Source organism: Tiliqua scincoides, chromosome 3, assembly GCF_035046505.1.
Source record: "Tiliqua scincoides isolate rTilSci1 chromosome 3, rTilSci1.hap2, whole genome shotgun sequence".
Lineage (NCBI taxonomy): Eukaryota > Metazoa > Chordata > Lepidosauria > Squamata > Scincidae > Tiliqua > Tiliqua scincoides.
The window spans coordinates 57706470-57725207 of record NC_089823.1 but is presented as its reverse complement, the minus strand read 5'-3'; the positions used below and the strand labels follow the sequence as shown (position 1 = coordinate 57725207).

Genomic DNA, 18738 nt, shown 5'->3' with positions numbered 1-18738 from the left:
CAGTATGGTCTATCATGCCTAGTTCTCCCAGCCCCTTTCCCACACAAGTCAATGGATGGAAAGTGTTAAAATGTGCAATAAAAAGCTAAATGTGTAAAATGTTCATAGCCACTAGACCTTTCTCATCTTCATTTGCAGCACAGATGCTTTTCCCGAAATCAGAAAAGAAATACTGATTTCTCAGTGTTAAAAGAAAGTTCACCTGTTCGAAATCGAAATTAATGCACGTCAGGAACTTTGAAACACTGTTGCTCTGCTCTAGGAGTCAGTCCAGGGTCTTATAGCAGGTGTGGGGGAGAGACCCCCACACCCCCCAGGTGTGTTTCTATTTAGCCTACTAGGAGCCCAATCCTATGCATTTCTACTCAGAAGTAATCCCCATTATAGTCAATGGGGCTTACTCTCCAGTAAGTGTGGATTGGCTTGCAGCCTAAGAGCCCAATCCTATACATGTCTACTCAGAAGTAAGCCCCATTATAGTCAATGCAGCATACTCTCCGGTAAGTGTGGATAGGATTGTAGCCTGCTGTCCGCTGTGTAAAGTGACTTGACACACAGCCCATTCCTATCCACACTTTCCTGGGAGTAAGCCCCATTGACTATAACGGGGCTTACTTCTGAGTAGACATAGCTAGGCTGGGGCTCTGACAGCCCAATGCGCTGCATGTCTACTCAGCAGTAAGTCCCACTGTAGTCAATGGCGCTTACTCCCAGGAAAGTGTGGCTAGGATTGGGCTGACAGTCTCGGCAGCCCAAACTGTTTGGAAGACGGAGAGATGTGGGAAGAGGACCTGGCAGGGCCGGGGAGCATGGAAGGGAGCCAACCCGGAGCGCTGCTGCTGCCCTCCGCGTTCTCCTCCGCCTTGGAACACGGAGCAGCCCGCGGCGGGCGCCTCCTACGTGGAAAACCTGAGCCGCTGGCAGAGGGACGGGGCGGGGGACGCGGCTGGTGTGCTTTTCTTGGCCGGGGCTGGGCGTGCGCGCGCAGAGCAGGTATCCCCCTCTCCCCCGGAGCCGGGCTCCCCTCCCCCCGCCGGAGAGCGTGGCGCCCGGCCAGGCTGGAGGCAGGCATCCAGCAAGCAGCAGCGGAGACGCCACGGGTTACGCACGCAGTGATCTCAAAGCGGCTCCGAGGGGGGCCCGCCTCCCGGGAGAGGGGGTTGGGCGGGCGGGGTGGGGGCTTGCCCCGGTGCATCCCATAAAGGGAAGCGCGGGCCGCCCGGCTCTCGCATTCAGGCGGAGGCAGGCACAGGGGAAGGCGCTCTCCGCTCGCCTCCCAGGACGCAGCAGCGGCTGGAGCTGCAAGTGAACTTTGCGCGCACCAGAGGGAAGGAGCTCGCCCGCCAGCCCGGCCAGTCCCGCCGCCCTCCTGCGAGCCCCAGGCCGAGAGGCGTCGCTGCCGCTGCCCCCCGCCGCTCCCTGGGTGCCCGTGCGCGCGCTCCCTGCAGCCCCTCGCCCGCAACTTCGTGCACCGACGACATGCAGGAGGACTGGGCTGCGGCGCGGCTGGTGCTGCTGCTGTGCCTGGGCTGCTGCTGCTGCGGCGCGTCGCTGCAAGAAGAGGAGGAGCTGGTGGTGCCCGTGAGAGCGGACGCCGCGGCGGACGGGCGGCTCTACAGCCTGGACGCCTTTGGAGAGCGCCTTCGCCTGCAGCTGCACCCCGACAGCAGCTTCTTGGCGCCGGACCTGACGCTGCAGTACGTGGGCAGCCGCCCCCGCGGAAGGGAGGAGGAGGGCGACGGGCAGCCCGCGGGCGCCGACCTGGCCCGCTGCTTCTACTCGGGCACCGTCAACGGGGACCCCGCCTCCGCCGCCGCGCTCAGCCTCTGCGGGGGGCTCCGCGGCGCCTTCTACCTGCGCGGGCTGGAGTACCTCATCCAGCCGGCCAACGCCACCCGCGCGCCCGGAGGAGAGCCCTTGCAACTCCACGTCCTGCGGCGGCGCCTGCGGAGCACCAGCCCCCGCCGGGGCGGCGGCGCCAAGTGCGGGGTGACAGACGGCGCCTTCCCCGCGGCCCCCGAAGGGCAGCAGCAGCCACCGCAGCTGGAGCACGTGCCGCGCGCAGGTATGGAGTCTCCGCTTGCTGCGCTCTCCTCTGCGAAGCTCCTGCAGGAGCTCTGCCCGGGATCGGCGAGGAGGTGCAGCGTGGCACGCATGCGCCCAGCCCCCCTGTATACACTTACTTGCAAGCAGCCGGAGGGGTTTTCACACACGCACACGGAGGCTGCAACCCTGGCCACACTTCCCTGGGAGGAAGCCCCATTGACTCTAATGGGACTTACTGCTGAGTTGACACGCATAGCATTGGGCTCTGAGGCTGCAACCCTAGCCACACTTCTCTGGGAGTAAGCCCCATTGACTCTAATGGGACTTACTTCTGAGTAGACATGCATAGGATTGGGCTCACACACACTTGCAAGCACCTGGAGTGGTCCAAAGCCTGCCTTTAACTTCTTGCAGTGGGTTGATCAGTATGCTGTGATTTCCAAAAAAAAAAAAACACAACTCCAAACCCACAACAAAAATGCTGGCTTGCCTGAAACATGTTTCAGTGGTTTGAGGTTTGTGGCCACAATTCTGTATATTCTTTTTTGGGAGTAAGCCTCACTGAACACAATGTAACTTACTTCTGAGTAGGCATGCACAGGAGTGGGCTGTGCATCCGGTGGCGCTTCTGTAACCCCCCCCCCCAGCAGAAATGAGAAATTTGGCAAGCAACACTTGACCAGATATGCTTTTCTAAAGTGCCTCTATTCAGTTCCAGGCATTCTGGTTGCAAAGCAGTGTCCCTTGCAATCAATGGGACTATTTCCAAGTCCTCTTCTGACTAAGATCCACATGCCTTTTATTCCAGAGGAGTTTGAGTACAGTCCTATGCATTACTCCTCAGAAGTAAGCCACACTGTGTTTAGTACGGCTTACTCCCAGGGAAGTGTGCATAGGATTGCAGCCTCAATGGATTCTTTGGGACTGCTCTGTAGCAACTGGTGTGTAGATTGCAGCCATAGCATCCTTGCAAGCGACAGCATACCTTTCAAGATTCTAGGTGCCATCTACTCTAGATTAACCCCACTGACAGTGTGATTCTAGGCATGGCTACCACTGAGTTCAGTGTGGAACTTGGAGCCCAAATCTATACGTGTTTACTCAGATGTAAGTCCCATTATAGTCAAAGGGGATTACTCCCAGGAAAATGTGGATAAGATTGTAGCCTTACTCCCAGGTAAGTGAATCTATGACCACAGCCTAAATTTAGCTGGAGTAGGCAGACTTGCTTTTGAGTACACATGCATAGGATTATGCAGTATAAATTTGCAGCTTTACAGTTTAATCCTATATCTTTATTTGAAAGTAAGTTTCATTTTGTTCAGCAGAGCTTGCTTTTGGGTAAATGTGTACAGTATAAGATTGCAACCTTAGTGATGGACCCTAAGGAAGTCCCATGATCTATAAGGCTGCCCTGAGTATTGCAGCCAAAGTACTCAGTCTTGTTCTGTCCCCTCCCCATTTAAAGTTATGAGGCTTCAGCATTGTAAACATAGAACAAACTTGTCTACTGCCCCTCCCCTCCTCCAAAATATGATTCTGTCCGTGCTCAAAAGTGAAGGGGGAAGAAATACAGGCAGTGCTAGAAAAGATTTGAATCACAAGCCTCACATCTTATTCTGAAGTAACCCCATAAAAATAAGTGGGAATACTGTGAAATTTATCAGTTTGAAGAGCATATCTAAGTGGCAGCCAATTTATTTAAAATCAGGGGGAGGTGCAACCCAGACATATCTGCTTGGAACCAAGTTCCACTGAGTTTGGGCCTTAAAACTCAGGAAACGTGCATAAGACTGCAGTTTTAATATAGAATGTTCAGGAGGAAGGAAAAAAGTAGTTCTGTGATGTCCTAAATAATAATAATAATAATAATAATAATAATAATAACAACAACAACAGGTATTTATATACCGCCTTTCTTGGTCTTTATTCAAGACTATATTCAAGGCGGTTTACATAGGCAGGCTTTATCTAAATCCCTATTTAAATAGGGATTTTTACAATTTCAAAGAAGGTTCTTTCTTTCAAGAACTACTACAAACAAACAAACATACAACAAACCTTTATTAGGCATATAGTCAAGAACTACTACATTCAAGGTGTTTCATTCTGATCTGGCTTCACATTCTGGCCTCCATCCTCCCACGCTCCGAGCAGATGGAATAGCTCGGCTTCAGCTTGTCAGCTGCTCCAAGGTCACAGGGTGCCGGTGGCCTCGAACTGGTGACTTTGTGGATGTTATCTTCTGGCAGACAGAGGCTCTACCCTCTAGACCAGACCTCCTGTCCTAAATACAGTGTGACTTCCAGTGCAATCCTGGATGTGTGTGTTTAGAAGTAAGTTCCACTGTGTTCAGTTGGGCTTACTTTTGGGTAAGTATGCATAGGATGTAGCCTTGGTTTCCTTTCTACTAAAATAGCCTAGGGCTTTGATCCTAACAATGGAACCTCAGTTGGATCCTGTGCTGGATCCACGCACACTTACTTGATTGGTACTTAGTTTCCAAGTTTTGTGCATGTATTTGGTTGTATCTCGTGAATAAACATGCTTAGATAAAATTCCATGGAACAAACGTTGGATCCCAAGTATTTAAGTCTTCTGTCTAGGAACTATTATGTAGAATATGTTCACTTCAAACTGGAGATCTGTAATCTGATTCTCCTTACCTCTTCTTATAAAGTTTCAGTGAATAAGTGAGTGTATACAAGGATAGCTACAGGGAGTAGACACTAGTCAAGGATCCATCCCCATCAGAGGTCCCACCTGACTGGACTGACCCCCAAACTCCCAATACTGTGCTATCATGGAGCAGGCAGAAGGGCCATCAGAGTTCCAGTCCTGGGCCATGCCAGTAATCTGGAACAAGCACTGTTTTCAGTGGGATTTCCTCCTAAGAAAGTGTGACTTAAGATGCAATCGTGACCCCTTATGTCAGTGTTTTCCAGCACTGACATAAGGGCAATGCAGCTCTGAAGTAAGGGAACAAACATTACCTTACTTTGAGGAGGCCTCCGTGAGTGACACCCAACTGCAGGAAGCAGCACATGTCCCACTGGAACTGCTATGCCAGTGCTGGAAAGCACTGACAATAAGGGGTTAGGATTGCACCCTTAGTAATGTAGCCACTTTTAGTCCCAAGGTTTGTTCAAAACTTAAACCTTGATGGATAAAAACAGAACTCATAGGACTTCTGAATCTAGGAAACACAAATCCAGCAATAAATTCTTATTGAAGCAAGTTCAGTAATACTTTGAAAAGAATAACACCAAACTACTGTTAACTCAAGAAATCCCATATGAGAATCTCCTGTGTATGTAAGTAATTCATAGCTCATGTGGCTGATTTTGAAAACTGGAAAAATAGCTTTCTGGGAAGGTGTATATATTCTTTTCCTGGATCTAAATTGCACATAAGCGTGCATACACCCCAGCTGCTATTAATGCTACAGGGAGACAAGTACAGCATCTATACCAGCATGAATAACTGTAGGCTGCTATAACTAGTACTGATTTGCGTGGCTCTCTGGGTAGGAAATTTCCTCTACAGAAATATTGACTGACCAGAGTCAGTAGTGAATCAGGCTCACTGTATCCTTAAGAATATGCTCTCAAGCTGTGGAGATTGCTGTACAGTATGAACATTCATGGAAAAGACTATTTGCAGCCATAGTGAAGGAGAAGGAAGTTCTAAGTCCAGGAAGGGTTTGTCAGTGAGGTCTGTTTAATGTGACTTGCATGGCCAGTGAGTAGTAGTAGTAACTTTATCGTCATTGTGCTACAGCACAATGAAATTTATGCACCTTTGAGATACAAGCATAAATATATACTGCAGTTCCAACAATCACACTCTGTACACTCACCCACACGTTCTATACAACATGCATCATAATATAAAACAGTATAACAGACCATAATGCCCAGGAGCATGGTAACAACTATATCGCCTTATTCAACGTAATTATGGCTGTGGGATAAAAACTGTTCAGGAATCGAGAAGGTAAAGGAAAAGGCAGGGGAATAAGACAAAGGCACAGTGTCTGGGGCAAAGAAAGTAGTGCAGTGAGGTCACAAGAACTGGGTCACAGAGGCAATTGACTGCTTGGCACAAGCTCTTATTTCTGCACTCTGCCTTCCACGTAGAGCCCAATAATCTCTGTCAGCGCTTTTGATATCCAGTTCCAGCATGACATAATTCATGATGTTTCATTATTGAGGAACACTTCTTTCAAGTATAAGAAGTCTTGTAAATTATGTATATTTAACTCCAGGACAGACTGGTGGAACCTTCACTTCTAGTTCAACACATATCTTTTCTTTTGTTTAAATTATGTAAAATTACATTTTGTAAAAATGTACAGCTGTTAATATGGAAACCAGATTCCAGGATAAAAGGGGGACATAAGCAAAAGTTTGCTTTTGGTAAGGAAACATGGGATCTGGCTCCCACATGGATCCCCATTTGTTTGGATAGGAGATAAGTTTAGTTTCCAGATAGTAGGTGATCTGTTATGATGGGGGTGGGCATAGGAAGATAGGACCCTTGGCTATATGCAGCACACTAACTCCTAGTTATAGACAGGTGGGGTTCCTGATGATAATGGAGAGCAAAGGAGGAGAGACTTGAGCATTTTCCAGAGCACTGGGAAGATTATTCCATACTTTGTAAGAATCCTGGAAGAGGATGTCCTTAAGGTGGAGGTCTGCCCATTTCCTTATAAATATCATCAGGAAACTGGTTTTCCTTTGCCAGAGAAACCACTCCTACTGTCAAGCAAAGCATTTTGTTTCCAAACCAAGAACTTGGCTGCAGTCATCAGGAAGGTGTGTCAGTTCCAGGATAAGTAGGGAAAGCCCCTACAGGATTCGGAGCATAGCCAAGGTTGTCCATGAGGCTTTATAGCAGTAGTGAAGGAGGTTTATGCTGTAAAGGGAATATTTCAGAACAAGCAATCTGAGGATTGTGGCATTTGTAAATGAGGCATGCTTGTGCATTGCTAATTTTGCTTAGGTTAAAGAAGCAAAAAGAAACACACCTCACAAATGCTCTTGAACTCCTATCCTTTTTCTTTTTAATAACAAAGTAGGTTCTTTACTAATTGGTTGTAATGCTTTTGGCAATATTGTTGCAACTTGAAACTGTTAACAGTAAATAATCTCCAAATTGGTTGTTAATGATTATTGTTGTTTTAATACAGGACATGGCAGCACAAGGAAGAAAAGATTTGTGTCAAGTCCTCGTTATGTGGAAACCTTGCTTGTAGCAGACCAGACAATGGCAGAGTTCCATGGCAGTGGACTAAAGCATTATCTCCTTACGCTGCTGTCTGTGGCCACCAAATTGTACAAGCATCCCAGCATCCAGAACTCCATTAGCCTGGTGGTGGTAAAAATAATGGTCATCTATGATGAACAGAAAGGGCCTGATGTCTCCTCAAATGCTGCTCTCACCTTAAGAAACTTCTGCAATTGGCAAAAGCAGCACAATCCCCCGAGTGACCGACATGCTGAACACTATGATACAGCCATTCTTTTCACCAGACAGGTATGGGAACATCATAGGTGGTAAATATCTGTGTTTTCTGATTCTAGCTTAACTGCAACAAAAGTGCTTAAAGTTCTTTTATTTGCCACTTGGGAAAAATTCGTGCTAACGTTCATTCATGGATAGATGGGGTGATATAACTTTTCTCTTAACTTTTTTGTAGTTTTTTGTATAAATAAACCACAAAATATGCCTAAATGCACCTACCACTGTGAGTTGGATTTGTTAGTTTTGTTGGCTTACGTTCTGAAACAGCCTCAGCCTTGCTGAACCATTCACAATACTTTCCAGATGGATTTTCATTGTTGTACAACAGTTTAAAATAAATAAAAAAGAGTATACATTAGTGGAGGAAATCGCCATGTGAATCTAAAGACTGAAACAAGTGGGCTGTTGATAACTATTGACAAAATAGTTTAAAAAGTTTGTTTAAGAACTTTGCTACTAACTTACAATATATATTCTGCAAGTACAATAGCGATAGTTAGACTGCAATCCTGTACATGCTTACCAGGGAGTAAGCTTCACTGAATTCAGTAGGACTTACTACTGGGTAGACAGGCATAAGATTGCACTGTTAGTGCTATTATCCCTTTGTGCAAGCCCTTTTGTATCTGTCAAGAGAGAATTATCTTTATACTTACTGAAATACTGAGCATTTAGTGCTTTTTCCATGAGGAAAGGCACCCTGCCAAAGTAAGAATCTTGATGCTGGAGTTAAGCTCCTGATCGAATTAATAATGAAATTGGCTCTTCTTTTCCTTGCATAGGATCTCTGTGGTGCCAAGACATGTGATACTCTTGGGATGGCTGATGTGGGAACAGTCTGTGATCCAAACCGCAGTTGCTCGGTCATAGAAGATGATGGCTTGCAAGCTGCATTTACAACCACTCATGAATTAGGTAATTTAGATTCAAAGGAGATCTGTGGCAAACATATTCATTTTAAAAAACATGATCTATACTCATTGGTCTATATTTAAGGTATTAAATCTGACCTGGTTCTCACTGAGATGGTAAAGCTGTGTCTGACCAGACATCAAGAAAATACGTTCAGTATTGCAGTATTTAACTGAGAGCCCTATTTGTAGAATTTACTCCCAACTATACACTAGGGCAGTGGTTCTCAAACTGGTGGGTCGTGACCCACCAGTTCATGTGAAACTCATCCCAGGAAGGGGCGAGGGCAGCAATGTGATCCCCAGGATCATGTCTCTAAGGGGGGTTGGGGGGTGCTTTTACTTACTGTGGGCAGAAGCAAGAAGCAGAGGGTGTGTTAAAATGTTGAGAAACAGCATGCGCAAACCACTTCTGGTTTGCAGGGGGTGATTTACGCATAAACACTCTAGCACTCAGGGAGCCCTGAGGAGGGCTGCACATGGCTCTCAGCACCTGCTGCTTGCAGAAGCCCACGGTAAGTACAGGCACCCCCCCACCCCTTAGTGATTGCATCACTGTCCTTGCTTCTCCCCCGCAGGCTTACTTAGGGCGTAATGCTCCCTAAATGTTTGAGAACCACTACATTAGAACTTCAGTCCTATACACACTTCTGAGTAGACACAGATAGAATTGCACTGTTAGAACTGCAACCACACAGCTTCACTCAGAAGTAAGTCTCACTGCCTTAGTTGGATCAGAGCCATAATCAAATTGTGACCAGCTCCTGACAGGCCAGTAAAATGCCTTGCAAACTGTGTTCATCTTAAGTTTGACTTGCATGGCAGTAGTGCTTGGTAAATTAAGCTATGTGTCTTAGAAGAGTACACTGCACTCTGGTTGCAGGGGGAAAAAAATCTCCTTTTAGCATAAAAAGCAAGAGGAATGAATGTTTGGATCTTGTTTACATTTTGATAACTGCTGTCTTTGCAACCCTGATAACAAAGTTTGTTCTATCATTATTTGAATGCTTCGTCTGGCATGTCATATCCTTAGAGGTGTTTGAAAATGGAGTTGTTTGTTTTACTCTGAAGTAAGCCCATTATGTTCAGTAAGACTTGGGATGTAAACCTGTCTTACTCACTGGAAACAAACACACCAGTGCATCATGTATTCTCAAATAAATTGAACATGATTGCTTAGCAGTAATGCACATGTGGTGCACATGAAAACAATCCAGGCAAACATGTAAGATTGGATGCAGTAAGTGATAGATTGGGTGGAGCATGTGATTACAAAGAATTTCTCTTAATGTGTATAGCAGATTTTTAGTGTGTCTTCTCTTCTTTTAAGGCCATGTGTTCAATATGCCCCATGATGATGCAAAGCAGTGTGCCAGTATTAATGGCATAAGCAGAGATTCCCACATGATGGCATCTATGCTTTCCAACCTGGATCGAAGCCAACCGTGGTCTCTGTGCAGTGCTTACATGATTACTACATTTTTGGATAATGGTCATGGTAAGATGTCTTCTCTATTTAAGTTGATATGCTTAGGGCTCATATTCGTCTAACTCTGTACTTTCCAAGTTGCTAGAAATAATTTTATATTTCATGCTGGAGAAATTCTAAAGCTGCTGCTAAGTGCCTTTTAGATGTCCTTTTAGCTGCATGGGACACACTTAGCACAGCTGGGAAAACATTTAAATGTTCCAACTAACTGGCTGGGTGCAGGGAATCCCTATGCATTGTATAGGTCTTTTCCTTAAAAGGATTGCATAGGTCTTTTCCATAAAACTGGCACCATGCCAGAAAGAGGTAGTACTGATTCTATGGGGGGGAAAGAGTGATTCTCAATTCATGTAACTGGTTATTCAAATGTTGTCCCTTTTACAGATAAATTGCTTTTGTGCTGCCAGGAGAACTAAAGAAAGACTCCTTCTTTATTCACCACAATTGTATCAAATGGCTATTTTTGTGTTAATATGGAAGTTCCATTTAGCTAATATGGCAGAGTACATGCCCAGCTTATAAACTGCCAGGAAGCATTGGGCCAGCTATTGTTGGAAGCAAAATGCTGTACTAGGTGGACCTCTGAGCTCTTATTACATTTCAACAGCAGCTCTTTTTTAGTAGTTGAAAATGAATTATCAAATATTGGTTTCATTAGGTTAAAACACATTTATTGTTTTCAGCCAATTGTATAGCACATTTGAACGTGCCCAGTGCTTTTAGGACCATCGGCCCCAGGAGTGGCCCAGCCATGTAGCAGCCTGATGCAGTTTGCATCAGCAGTGGATGGCAAGGGGGAGTGGATTTGGTTGCCCTTCAACCCAAATCATCTGCCGCTGCCACTTCTGCTCAGCCTGCCATGGATGTAGGCTGCACTGAATTGCTTCCTTACTGTGCTCCGTCATGTGGTTTTCCCAAACCAGAAACTGCAGGACTTCTGGGTGGTTGTTCTGAATGGGGAGCACACAAATGAAGGCACTCCTTAGTTCATGTGTTCCCTGTTAATCAAACCGAAAGTCCCAGGCTTCTTGGTTTGTGAAAACTGCAGAATGGAGCTTGGTGAAAGGCTTTGTTTTAGCAGAAGCAGCAGACCCAAAGTGTAGGCATCTCCAGTTGCTCCACCCCAATTAGTCTAGTTTAGGTACAGTGTTAAGCTCTGGTTTCATGCTGTGAGCCTGAAAGAACTTATTTGCTCTTCCCTTTTCAGAGGAGGAGAATGAAGTTCCACTTCCACAAGAATAAGATGCAGCTACCCATTATGTACACACACAGAAAATTGTGTGGCTTGCTAACTATGTGGAATGAACCTAGCTAGATATCAGACTGTGGTTTGGTATTCTGGCTTGTTCTAGCTATTGTTAATAAACTACAGTTCCCTGACTTTTGCATGTCAAAGTGGAGAACTGAGTCTTACTCTTAAAGTGAAAGGAAAAACATGCACTCTCAGGTAGGGAGGGAGGGAAGGATACACATGCCTGCAGCTTGCTGAGACTCATTCAAACTTTTTTCTGAACTGGGCCACTTTTTCAGGCATTCTTACAAACATTTGAGAATGGTCATAGTGGCAGTTGCAAGGACTCGATCACCCAGTGGCTTCATGGGTGAGCAGGCATTTTTAACATAGGTTTTTTCAAATCCAAGTATGACATTCTCTTCGCTAGGCCATATAGTCTTGTGTAAAAGAAACCCAACCATGTTGTTCAACAAAGTGTCCTCTACTGCTTTTCAGGTGAGTGTTTGCTGGACAAGCCTCACAAACCTATACAACTCCCTACTGATCTACCTGGAACAATGTATGATGCCAACAGGCAGTGCCAGTTTACATTTGGCGATGAGTCCAAACACTGCCCTGATGCAGCCAGCACCTGCACAACTTTGTGGTGTACTGGCACCTCTGGTGGATTGCTTGTGTGCCAAACCAAACATTTTCCATGGGCAGATGGCACCAGTTGTGGAGATGGGAAGTGGTGCATGCATGGGAAGTGTGTAAACAAGACAGACAAGAAGCATTATGATGTAAGTATTTTTTTTTTTTAAACTTATAGCATGGCAAGAAATGTTAATGTGTAACTAAGGAAATGTGGAATTTTTGGGGCCATTGTAGTAAATCTACATATTTTTGTAATCTAGCTTAACTACTTTTGCCTAATACTCACAGCAGATTGTTTCCTTGTTGTTTTTCAAACTACTTTTAACATGCAAATTTGTTTCTGTGTTTGTCATGCAGACCCCTGTCCATGGAGGCTGGGGGTCATGGGAACCCTGGGGAGAGTGTTCAAGGACTTGTGGTGGAGGAGTGCAGTTCTCTGTGAGAGGATGTGACAATCCAGTTCCAAAGAATGGAGGAAAGTACTGTGAAGGAAAGCGGGTGCAATACAGATCTTGTAACATTGAAGAGTGTCCAGACAGCAATGGTAGGTTACAGTTTTTAAAATGGAAAATTGCTCATTTTAATTCCTTTTTTCCCTTCTGAAAGATAAAGCCTAATAAATGTCTTCTCTGTACAGGCAAAACTTTCAGGGAGGAACAGTGTGAGTCTCACAATGATGTTTCCAAATCCCCTTTTGGAAGTGGGCCTGCAGTGGAATGGACACCCAAGTATGCTGGAGTCTCTCCCAAAGACAGATGCAAGCTTGTCTGCCTTGCAAAAGGCACTGGCTATTTCTTTGTTCTTCAGCCTAAGGTGTGTGTAAAAAGCTTTATGTAGCAATACATTTGATCACTTTTGGGGTTAATTAGAAAGCTGCTTTCATATGAACGTTAATGCTTAATTCAAATGCATTTCACTCCCCTAGCTTTTCTTGTGATCTCATCTTACCAGTGCAAAATATATTTTACATCAGTAGTTATTCAGTTTCTATATCTGATTTTTGCCCTTCCTGCTTTGAAAAATATATTATGAAATGTTTGCATAGCTATATTTTCTAAGATCAAGTGATTCCTTCAGTCTAAATCTCTGTGTCCTGGGAATGCTCACAACACAGCCCTATGCAGGTCTTCTCAGAAGGTTCCATTCAGTTCAATAGGGCTTGCTCCCATGTAAGGGCATTTAGGATGTTGCCCTTAATTACTAAACATCTTATTTCATTTAGTTTCAATTTGAAGGCTAGTAGTCAGAAGTTGTAATAAGTCTTCACAAAACAATTAAGTGCATTATATATAAAGTAAGAAATAGGCTTAACCCCCTGAAGATGCTTTTCACAGTGAAAGTGAAACATTTGAACTAGATCCTACAATTTTATTTTAATCTGTGGCTTAAAGACTCGAGCAACATTTCAAATTTATGTTTTAAACTCATCCAGCTACGAAAACCTTAGTATGCTTGTAAGAAGTAGTCTTGGCTTTCCTTGGCTTTTTCTGCTGATTTCCTAACTCTTGAAGCAGTTGGGCTGCACATGACACTAGTGATAGTAGATGAGAATCTGGTAGTTGCTATTGTAGAATACAAACCCTGAACTAGTGTGACAGACATCCAGCAATATAAACTGCCTTTTGTGCTTCTGCATATGTGCTTTCTTCTGGCTGTTAAGCAGATGGCTTTTGTTTTCAGTGCTGGAGCCCTTTGTGAGAGTAATGGGGGAGCCTAAATTCTAACAAGGGAAATAAGGTGATGTTAGATTTAATTCCACTCTTGCCTTTAAAAAAAAACAACCCAGATTCAAAGCTTACTGGGCTGGACTTTTATTTGGTGTTGCACACACAGTTCTTGGTATCAGTGTCAGGAACTGCAACTCCAGCCCCAAGAACTAGACATAAAGATCTAGGTACCAGGGACCAATCATGCAGCATACACATGGTCTCCAATCCGGTCTGGCATGTGTTCAAGGAAGCTTGTGCTTCTGTGCATTGCTGCATTAAGTGGATTAGGACAGCAAAGCATTATTCTAGGGTTTCAGTTATGGTGTACTCGTATAATGAAAGGGCTGTTCCTGAACTTAATACTTTGAACTTTTTCCACTTGGGCATCATAACGAGCAAGATAAGAATCAACATAAGCTTGTGTTCCAATAACATTTTAATTGGGATGGATTTTGCTCAGATATGGGGGTTTGATTTTGATTTACAAGAATCTTTGGGCTTCTGGTCATTTCCTTCATCTTTGCTTGCAAGCTGCAATGGTTTTGTCAATGAGCACATTGTTTAAGAACTCTTTTTTTAAAAAAGGACACTTGAGGCATATACTTTAAAAAGCTTGGCTTCGATGAGACAGTTAAGAACATACTAAAATGTTTGTCACTGAAATAGTTGTGAGTTAAAAGTGCTGAACTTTGGTTAGATTATGCCCAGTGCTTTAAATATTACTGTGCTATGTTAGTGCGATACTACTGTGAAACAAGCTTTATGGTCACCTTCTGATTATGACTTTCTTGCTTTCTTTAAAGGTGGTGGATGGAACTTTGTGTAGTCCAGATTCCACTTCAGTCTGTGTCCAGGGGCAATGTGTAAAAGCAGGATGTGATCACATCATAGGCTCCAGTAAAAAGTTGGATAAATGTGGTGTCTGTGGAGGCAACGGATCTAGCTGCAAGAAGGTGTCCGGAATGATTTCTAGTGCCAGGTATGTATTACTATTTTTATTAGAGTTATAGCTTGCTTTTCCTGTTCAAAAGCAACCCAAAGTGGTTTTCCAATACAGTATGTTTGCTTTGGTTCACCATTTTAATAACATGCAGATATATTTTTCACTAGAATTGCAGAGCAATTGCAGGGTAGATTCAGTTTAGAAACTGAGTTTTCCTTCTTACAAATAAATATTCAGTTATTAGTGAAAGTTTAGTATGGGGAAGAACCATAGGTTAGTGGCAGAGCACATAACTTGCATGCAGTCTCGGGTTCAATCCCTGGCAACTCCAGGTAGGGTTGGAAAAGACCCTGCCGAAAGAGCAGCTGCCAGTCATTTGTAGGCAATACTGAGTTAGTCAGCCAATGGTCTTACTCTGTGTAAGGCTGCTTTCTGTATTCCTGTAAACCTTTGGGTTGGATCTTTTGTTTTCATTGCTAAAACGTGTACATTTATGTAACTAGTGTGATTTTGACTAAATCAGGGAATACTAGAGACTCACCTGCTACTTTTTTTTCCTCCTTGTAGACCTGGTTATCATGATGTTGTTGTTATTCCTGCTGGTGCAACAAATATAGAAGTTAAGCAAAGAAATCATAAGAGTACAAGACAAAATGGCAGCTACCTTGCTATCAGAGCTGCTGATGGCACCTATATTCTCAATGGTGACTATACACTATCAACATTGGAACAAGACATTACCTACCAAGGCAGTGTTTTGAGGTACAGCGGTTCATCCGCCTCTCTAGAAAGAATTCGCAGCTTCAGTCCACTGAAGGAACCTTTAACCATTCAAGTTCTTACTGTAGGAGATTCTTTACGACCTAAAATCAAATACACCTATTTTGTGAAGAAATCAGCACAGTCTGAGAGGCCTCCCAGCAAAAAGACAGAATCTTTCAATGCAATCAAAGAGACAATTTTATCTGAATGGGTTATAGAAGAATGGGGAGAATGCTCAAAGTCATGTGGATCTGGTTGGCAGAGGCGATCTGTAGAATGTAGAGACCTTCATGGACAACCTGCTGGGGACTGTGCGCAAGAGCTAAAGCCAAGTGAAGCTCGGCCATGCGCAGAAACGCCATGTCCACACTGGCAGCTGGGAGACTGGTCATCATGTTCCAAGTCTTGTGGGAAAGGTTTCAAGAAGAGATCACTAAAATGCATTTCTTTTGAAGGCAGCACATTGTCACACGAAAGCTGTGATCTTTCAAAGAAACCTAAACATTTAATAGACTTTTGTAATGTTACAAACTGCAGCTAAACCAGAACAGATTGGGAAAGCTTTTTTTTCCCAGACCAAAGCACTGAAAATGAGGGTGAAAGGCGGAAATCGTGATTTGCATGGAAAAGTCACAGTGGGGGATTCACTGAGATGGGACAGTGCACACCATGTTAGTGTTGCATCATGGGGAGAAATCTGATAAAACAACAAACCAGTGTCACTAGCTATTTCATCTTCAGCACATATTGCCCTAAAGCATTACAATTTCCTCTTTTTAAGTCTGTTACAAGTTAAACAAAACATAGGCAGTGGCCAAAGCAAGTTTAAACAAACATTTCAGTGTTTTAGTGAGTTTCTCTTTTTCCTTCTGGAGCTGTGTTGCGGTACTGATAAAAAATCCCTGCCTTGATCAAAAGCTGAGGAGGGGAAGAGTGTTTTTCTCTGTTTAATTTTGGTCAGGTTCTTGCCTACCTCACAAAGAGCAAAACGCAGTATTTAAAAAGAACCCTCAACTATATTGTCCATGGCTGCTATCATCTAGAGAATAGTTTTTGTATAAAAGTAAAGCCATATTCTCCACCAGTAAACATGCAAGTACAGTTGACAACTGCTGGTTAAATCTTCTGATGAATAGAATGTAGAGCTCTTAAAATGTCTTTGGATTTACTGATATGCCAGGCACACTCGGCCTGCAGAGTCAGAATGGTAGCACTTCCAGAACTATACAGATCATCCTCCGTTCATGTCTGTAGTTCACACCTCATTTCCTCTGGAGTAGCCCAACTAACAATGCAATTCTATGTGTGTCTGTTCAGAAGTAAGCCCCAGTGAGTTTTGTAGGACAAGTAAGCCTAAAACTGCAATCTTACGCATACTTACTTGGAGTAAGCCCTGTTTGAACTTGGTCAAAGTGACTTGCAAGTAAACATGCTTAGGCTTGCCCTGCAAGGCAGCAATACTATGCATGCTTTGTATGAAGTCAAGTAGTAATTAATTCAGAGCAAACATTCTTAGGACTGCACTGTACATTTAGTTGCAGCACATCCATGTTGCCTGAGTAATCTGTTTTGGTTTTTTTTTGTGAAAATGTACTTGTACTTCTAACATCTGCTATTTGAACTATGGTAATGGTCTGTCATTTTGTCTACCATAACTGTGCAGGCCAATAGTAACACATTCAAATGGGATCAGCTACAAACCCATTCTGAACAGGTATTCCCTTGATGCATGACACTCAACATTTTTAATCTACTTAAATGTCTTGGGAAGCAGGGAAGATTAAGCTGAGGGATAGCAGGTCCATCCACAGCACTAAGCGAATACTCATATTTAAGTTTGTGCCTGTCCATAGACTACGAGAGAATATGGTTCTTTGGATATAGTAAAATATATTACTATAGATGATACATACTTTATAAGTATTTATATTCTTTCCCTTCTGAGAAGGGCTATATTTGGCAATAAATGCATATAATGAACCTATTTATTTTTATATTTCTTGTCTAATGTGATCTTTTTAAGTTATCACTTTTTTAAAAAAAGACATATTACAAGGATAGAGTATTTATGCAATATAATATGATACTAGAGATAATAAATACTACAAATCTTGGAAAGTGTGCGTGTGTGTGTGCTTTTATTTCACGGATGGAAACATTTTTTTAAACATTCTGAAAGAGGCCTACAAACAACTTTCTATCCCAATCTGTTTTCACCTTCATGTATTTTGGGAGCAGAGTACCAGGCAATTACACAGCTTAATCTTATCCACCACAGCAGCGCTAAATGGCTACTGCTGGATCTTAGCAGCTGGAGGTCTTTCTTCTTAGGAGAAGGGGGCAGATGCCCCAGCCTGCTCAGTGGGGCTTCTCAAGTCTGCAGCAGCTGTTTCACTGGCACAGACTCAAGAAGCCCTCTGTCAGGTTTGGAAGGCCAGGGGAGATAGGATTCAGTGGAGGAGGCCTCTGCCAGTCCTACCCCCTTCCAGGCCTGTTACTCTCCCTGGTTAGCCTTTCCTCCACCCAGGAACATCTTTCCCATGCCCTCCCCCTACCCATTCAGTGCTTACCTCTTCCAGCACTCCAGCAATTGCATTAATAGGGCATTACAGGGCTCCCCACCAGTACCACTTACTCTTTGGGTAGCACAAATGTGCCTTGTGCAGCTGCAGCACTTACCTAGGGACAGCACAGGATCAAGCTGCCCAGCTCCTTCTGATTGTGGGAATAACTCTTATATACAACCAGTATTTTAGTGACCAACCACTTGATATGCAAGCTATTCAGGTGAGGCAGCTTGGCACATGCACATGTGTTTTTCCACACTGCTGCAGCCTGATAAAAGCAAAGTAATGGAATAGTGAAATTACTGCATGAAGTAGCCTTCCCATGACTACACTGCCCTCTACCTTTACAGTTTGCAAAATGTCACCAGCAAACAGACTGTTGAGAGGTGTGTCGCTTCACACACTAAAAGCATTTATCCTTTTTAAAATTAAGATCCCAACCCTATGGGGGCCTTCCACTGACATAGAGTTCTGGTGGTGTGAGCATTTATGACCTTTGCAAAAGATGATCTGTCCCAAATGCCTGTACACCAGCAGCCTATTCAACAAACCCTGGCTTAGATGTCAATATCTAGGGGAGGAGGCAGGAAGATGGGGGTGGGCAGAATGGGGCAAAGGAGGGCACATCAAGGCCAAGAAGGGGCAGGTATTGTGGCAGTGGATAGCCCATCCCCCTTTCTGGCCACAAGCCACCTTTCCAGGTCCACTCAGACTTGTGCAAGCTAAATCTCTGGTGCAGATCCAAGTATAGCCATCAGGGCGGCATGGGCTTGCCTCTGGGCAAGAACACAAATATGTCCTCCATTATTGGAGACCAAAGGAGACCTCTGGTATTGTCCGCTCTGCAGGATGCAGCACGCACACAGCAACTGCATCAGCAGGAGGTGGGTGGGTTGGTGGGATTGGGGTGTA

General features: G+C 44.1%; 1 protein-coding gene across 1 annotated transcript; it reads left to right on the top strand.

Annotated features, from left to right (window-relative positions):
- The first annotated feature begins 1246 nt into the window (after positions 1–1246).
- ADAMTS1 (ADAM metallopeptidase with thrombospondin type 1 motif 1) lies at positions 1247–17377 on the top strand. Its single transcript, XM_066620549.1, has 9 exons — positions 1247–2065; positions 7241–7587; positions 8358–8490; positions 9817–9984; positions 11705–11991; positions 12203–12389; positions 12483–12658; positions 14358–14533; positions 15065–17377. The coding sequence occupies exons 1-9, from the start codon at positions 1480–1482 to the stop codon at positions 15798–15800; spliced, it is 2796 nt and encodes a 931-aa protein (XP_066476646.1). The 5' UTR covers positions 1247–1479; the 3' UTR covers positions 15801–17377.
- The last annotated feature ends 1361 nt before the right edge of the window (positions 17378–18738 follow it).

What these genes read in the sequence shown, in the direction of transcription:
- ADAMTS1 (XM_066620549.1), top strand. Translation starts at nt 1,480, where the DNA reads ATGCAGGAGGACTGGGCTGCGGCGCGGCTGGTGCTGCTGCTGTGCCTG. An exon ending in CCATTCTTTTCACCAGACAG is followed by an intron (nt 7,588 to 8,357) that starts GTATGGGAACAT and finishes TTCCTTGCATAG; the next exon opens with GATCTCTGTGGTGCCAAGAC. An exon ending in CAGACAAGAAGCATTATGAT is followed by an intron (nt 11,992 to 12,202) that starts GTAAGTATTTTT and finishes TTTGTCATGCAG; the next exon opens with ACCCCTGTCCATGGAGGCTG.